This window comes from Lampris incognitus, chromosome 2 (assembly GCF_029633865.1).
Source record: "Lampris incognitus isolate fLamInc1 chromosome 2, fLamInc1.hap2, whole genome shotgun sequence".
In the NCBI taxonomy this organism is placed as follows: Eukaryota; Metazoa; Chordata; class Actinopteri; order Lampriformes; family Lampridae; genus Lampris; species Lampris incognitus.
In genome coordinates, this window is record NC_079212.1 from 5,654,808 (window position 1) to 5,659,542 (window position 4,735).

General features: G+C 50.0%; 1 protein-coding gene across 1 annotated transcript; it reads left to right on the forward strand.

Annotated features, from left to right (window-relative positions):
• The first annotated feature begins 373 nt into the window (after positions 1-373).
• On the forward strand, positions 374-4,426 carry LOC130108022 (dnaJ homolog subfamily C member 5-like). The gene is made up of 4 exons (XM_056274857.1): positions 374-483; positions 2,058-2,271; positions 3,968-4,155; positions 4,276-4,426. The coding sequence occupies exons 1-4, from the start codon at positions 374-376 to the stop codon at positions 4,388-4,390; spliced, it is 627 nt and encodes a 208-aa protein (XP_056130832.1). The 3' UTR covers positions 4,391-4,426.
• Positions 4,427-4,735: the final 309 nt, after the last annotated feature.

The following is a 4,735-nucleotide window of genomic DNA, read 5'->3' on the forward strand; positions in this document are numbered from 1 at the left end:
CTATCTATCTATCTATCTATCTATCTATCTATCTATCTATCTATCTATCTATCTGTCTGTCTGTCTGTCTGTCTGTCTGTCTGTCTGTCTGTCTATCTATCTTCCTGTCTGTCTGTCTCTCTCTATCTATCTTCCTGTCTGTCTCTCTCTCTCTCTCTCTCTATCTATCTTCCTGTCTGTTTGTCTATCTATCTATCTATCTGTCGGTAAGAAAGAGAGCTGCTCTCAGTCTGTACATCATGCATCAGAATATTGTAAAACATCGTCCCTGGTCCCATAGACTGGTTTCTGGATACGCTGGCCAGTGGTTTCGATCGGGTCTGTGATTTAGTGGTTTTCTCTTCCTGGTCCCAGATTGTGGACGTGAGACACGATGGCCGAGCAGCAGAGACAGCGCTCCCTTTCCACCGCTGGAGAGTCTCTCTACCACGTGCTGGGTGTGGAAAAGCTGGCCACTCCTGATGACATCAAGAGGTCTTACAGGTGAGCAATGTCACGTGTCGCCATGGCAACTTATTAGCTGCATATGCATTACATCCCGGTGAGGAGAACACATGTTGCCATGATCTGTGTGTGTACGCGCGTGTGCGTGTGCATGTGCATGAATGAGTAGACTCGCTCGCCCCTTGTCTAACGGGTCGGACCCTTAAGTTGACTGGTTAGCGCAGTCGCCCGTGGTGCGGGAGACCCGGGTTCGCGTCCCGGAAGCGGCGGTTCCCGGCTGCCCCCTGAACTCGGTGTGTGTGTGTGTGAGAGAGATGTGGCAATATATCGATATGATATGAGAATTGATATCATCTGGGATATTGGTTATCATGGCATTGTGATGTAACTCAAATGTCGTCGTTCTTGAATACAGAAGCATATTAGGCCCACGAAAGAAGATCACATTCTCAGAGAAAGGAAAAAAATATTGTAACGATGACTAGACTCGCTTGGCCTACGGGTCGGACCCTTTAGTTGACTGGTTAGCGCAGTGGTGCGGCGGCGGCTCCCTCCGAATTCGCTACACTGGTGTCAGAAGTGGGGCGGTGAGGCCATCGGAAGCGCGTGCGCCCGGACGCGGGAGGGAGCTGACAGTGAGGAGTTTCACCAGGGGGACGTAGCGCGTGGGAGGATCACGCTATTCCCTCCAGTTCCCCCTCCCTCCCGAACAGACGCCCCGACCGACCAGAGGAGGCGCTAGTGCAGCGACCAGGACACACACCCACATCCGGCTTCCCACCCGCAGACACGGCCAACTGTGTCTGTAGTGGCGCTCGACGAAGCCGGAGATACACGGAGATTCGAACCGGCGATCCCTGTGTTGGTGGGCAACGGAATAGACCGCTGCGTTACCCGGACGCCCTTGGAATTCAGTTTTGACTCGTTTTCCCAGATTTCAAGTTTAAACACAAAATGGTTACTTTCTGCACGACACGTTAGCCTTAGTCTCGACTTTATCCCCTGCATTTGATTTTAACTGCGAAATTTCGCCTTTCTCACTAATCTCAAAATACACCCCCCCTCCCCCTTGGTGGGCCCTATGGCTGCATTACAATAAAGCGACGTCATTTTCTGAACGCATTCGCTGAGTGACATGGATACTTGTACGGTCATCATGGCCACGTTACTATAACCCAGTATATTTCCCGCCCGCTGCGGGATTCGATCCAAGGTGTACTGCACCACAAGGCGACATCGCTCGCCGCTCGACTAAAGGGGGTCGACCTAACAGTAAGTCTGTTTGTAGGTTACAGTAGTTACCCTCTCCTGCAAGTGCGCCCTCGCGCTTCGTTATTCCGGTGCTCCGAAGGGACTTATGAGGATCTGCGTGCTCCCGGATCCCACTGCTGCCACCAGGGTAACCGAGCGTATTTCCTGCCCGCTGCGGGATTCGATCCGAGGTGTACTGCACCACAAGGCGACATCGCTAACCGCTCGGTTAGAGGGGGGCCAGCCCCTCAACAACCGGCAAGGGAGTCTTTCTGTAGGTTACACCAGTCATAAATATTGTGGTATTTGGTTTTGCCGGTATCAACCAGCACCAATTGTTGTGTTTGTCATCTTTTCCACAGGAAGCTGGCACTGAAGTTTCACCCCGACAAGAATCCTGACAATCCAGAGGCGGCAGATAAATTCAAGGAGATAAACAATGCCCATGCCATCCTGAACGACCCCACGAAGCGTAATATTTATGACAAGTACGGCTCTCTGGGACTGTACGTGGCTGAGCAGTTCGGCGAGGAGAACGTCAACACATACTTTGTCCTTTCAAGTTGGTGGGCAAAGGTAAAACCGACACGAGTATCTAAACGCCTGTAGGAACAGTAATTCTTTGTGATGGCGTTTCTGTTTTAGTGCCCGGTGCATCAATCTGCTCAGCATATCTGTTGTGAAATTATCTCCCCAGCCGTGTTGCTACTGTAACCGCTTATTTTCTTGCCCGGTGCGGGATTCGATACTGGGTGTACTGCACCACAAGGCGACGTCACTAACCGCTCGGCTAAAGAGTCAGACCCGTTAGCTAGGGACTAACGTGTCTTATTAGTAGTTTACACTAGCAATTCATGTTTACATTTGTTCATTGTGGCTTCCAAATTAGTTTACACCCGCCTTAAAAAAATACAGAAATCCATATTGATTCTTATGTCTTAAAGCCGTATTGTGTAATTTTTCCATTAGTTTAGCGAACGAGACGTGATGGTCAGCAGTGGACCACATGTATTTGGCTGCAACCTCTACCACCAACAGGCAAACGCCGAGGGGAAAAATGCAGCAAAATCCCACGTTCATTTTTATCGTGCCTCGTAGAGCGCGTCATATCCTGTGCGTGAATCGGCTCTGTGCATAACTGTAGTCCACTGATTTCCGGTTTCTACTGCAGCGGTCATACCAGTTTCCTGTTTGTTGGCGTGCGCTGTTGACAATGGCATGTTTTTCGCGATGCCTGCGAGATTCACCATGGATAACATGTCAACGACGTGCACACAACTGTCGTAAAACCTCCACCTGCACCTACCAGCACACGGGTGAGAAGTTTCAAGTTGTACATATCAAGTCACGTCCACAGTTATGAGGATGAGCAGACGGACGGACTTGAGGACGTAACTTGATATGTACAACTTGAAACTTTTCACCCTTTGCTGGTAGATGCAGGTGACCGTTTTCCGACAATTCGGTGTGTATTAAAACACCAAACGGTCTCAATTTGTTGTGTATATAACCCAGTGTAACCGGTTATTTTCTTGCCCGGTGCGGGATTCGATACGGGGTGTACTGCACCACAAGGCGACGTCACTAACCGCTCGGCTAAAGAGTCAGACCCGTTAGCTAGGGGACTAACGTGTCTTTTTAGTAGTTTACAGTCGTCCCCCTTTTCCGGAAGCGCGCCCTCGCGCTTTGTTCTTCCCGCGCTCCGAAGAGACTTCTGAGGATCTGCACACTTCCGGATCCCACCGCTGCCACCAATGTAACCGGTTATTTTTTCGCCCGGTGCGGGATTCGATATGGGGTGTACTGCACCACAAGGCGGCGTCACTAACCGCTCGGCTAAAGGGTCAGACCCGCTAGCTAGGGGCTAACGTGTGTTGTTAGTAGTTTACACCAGGTTATTTCTTGTGATTCAAACTCACAAACATCCCCTTAAAAGCCTCACATGCAGAGACTATCGGTAGAGGCTGAAATGTACAGATGCCCCCTGAACGCATCACCCGAGCCTGCCCGAGCCTGCACTGTGCACACTCCAGAGTTTGAAAAATGAATAAAGAATTTTTACACAATGTCGCTTTAAGCAAAATAGTCAGTGCTGGCATCAGATGTAGTTCGAGGAGATAATTTCATAAACTCCGGATTCATTTTTCCGTTAGTCTGGCAAGGCAGTGGAAGCAGAACCCCTTATGTGGGTGGAATATGTACGTCACACTTCGATGGTCTATTCTCTGTCTGATAATCCGTTTGTTCCTTCCATCTGTCAACACCTTCGCAGGCACTGTTCGTACTCTGTGGCCTGGCTACTGGCTGTTACTTCTGCTGTTGCCTGTGTTGCTGCTGTAATTGCTGCTGCGGAAAGTGTAAACCACGGCCTCCAGAGGGCCAGGAGCAGGACTTCTATGTGTCCCCCGAGGACCTGGAGGCCCAGCTGCAATCCGACGAAAGAGGTGAGTCCGGAGTCTGGAGTTGAACTCATTTTTTTTTATGACCGGCTGTTGTTTTACCTGTCACGTCCTCTGGCAATTGTTGGTCACTACAAAAAATGTTGCCCATTTCCAAAAAAAAAAAAAACAAAAAAAAAAACAAAACAGAGGCTGGCGGCGAGCCCATCGTTCTGCAACCATCAGCGACAGAGACGACCCAGCTAACATCGGACGGTCACCACTCCACTTACCACACCGACACCGGCTTCAACTAACTCTCCGTTTCCCCCCCTGGTGTCGTGGCCCCACGGTCCTGCCTGCTTCCCTACTCCACCTTTAATAAACAAGACGAACGAGAGAGGGGTCATCTCTGTGGAGAGAGAGAGAGAGTGAGAGAGAGAGAGTGAGAGCGAGAGCGGCGAACAAGGAGAGGGACGAAGTGAGCATGGTCCATGAATAGGAACTAATGAAGACCCATCCCCTTTCACCCTCCCCAAATGGTCTGCTCCCCGTGTCCTCCCCTCCGCCATTAAATGGAGGAAAAAAAAAGAAAGAAAAAGATTGTTTTCCTTTCATTTCTTCTTTTGTATCTCTCGGCCTTTATTCTCACAATTCGCCTG

Coding starts and splice junctions, on each gene's coding strand:
- LOC130108022 (XM_056274857.1), top strand. CDS start 374: ATGGCCGAGCAGCAGAGACAGCGCTCCCTTTCCACCGCTGGAGAGTCT. Junction 2,272..3,967: donor TTTCAAGTTGGTGGGCAAAG/GTAAAACCGACA, acceptor ACACCTTCGCAG/GCACTGTTCGTACTCTGTGG. Junction 4,156..4,275: donor AGAGGTGAGTCCGGAGTCTG/GAGTTGAACTCA, acceptor CAAAAAAAAAAA/CAAAACAGAGGCTGGCGGCG.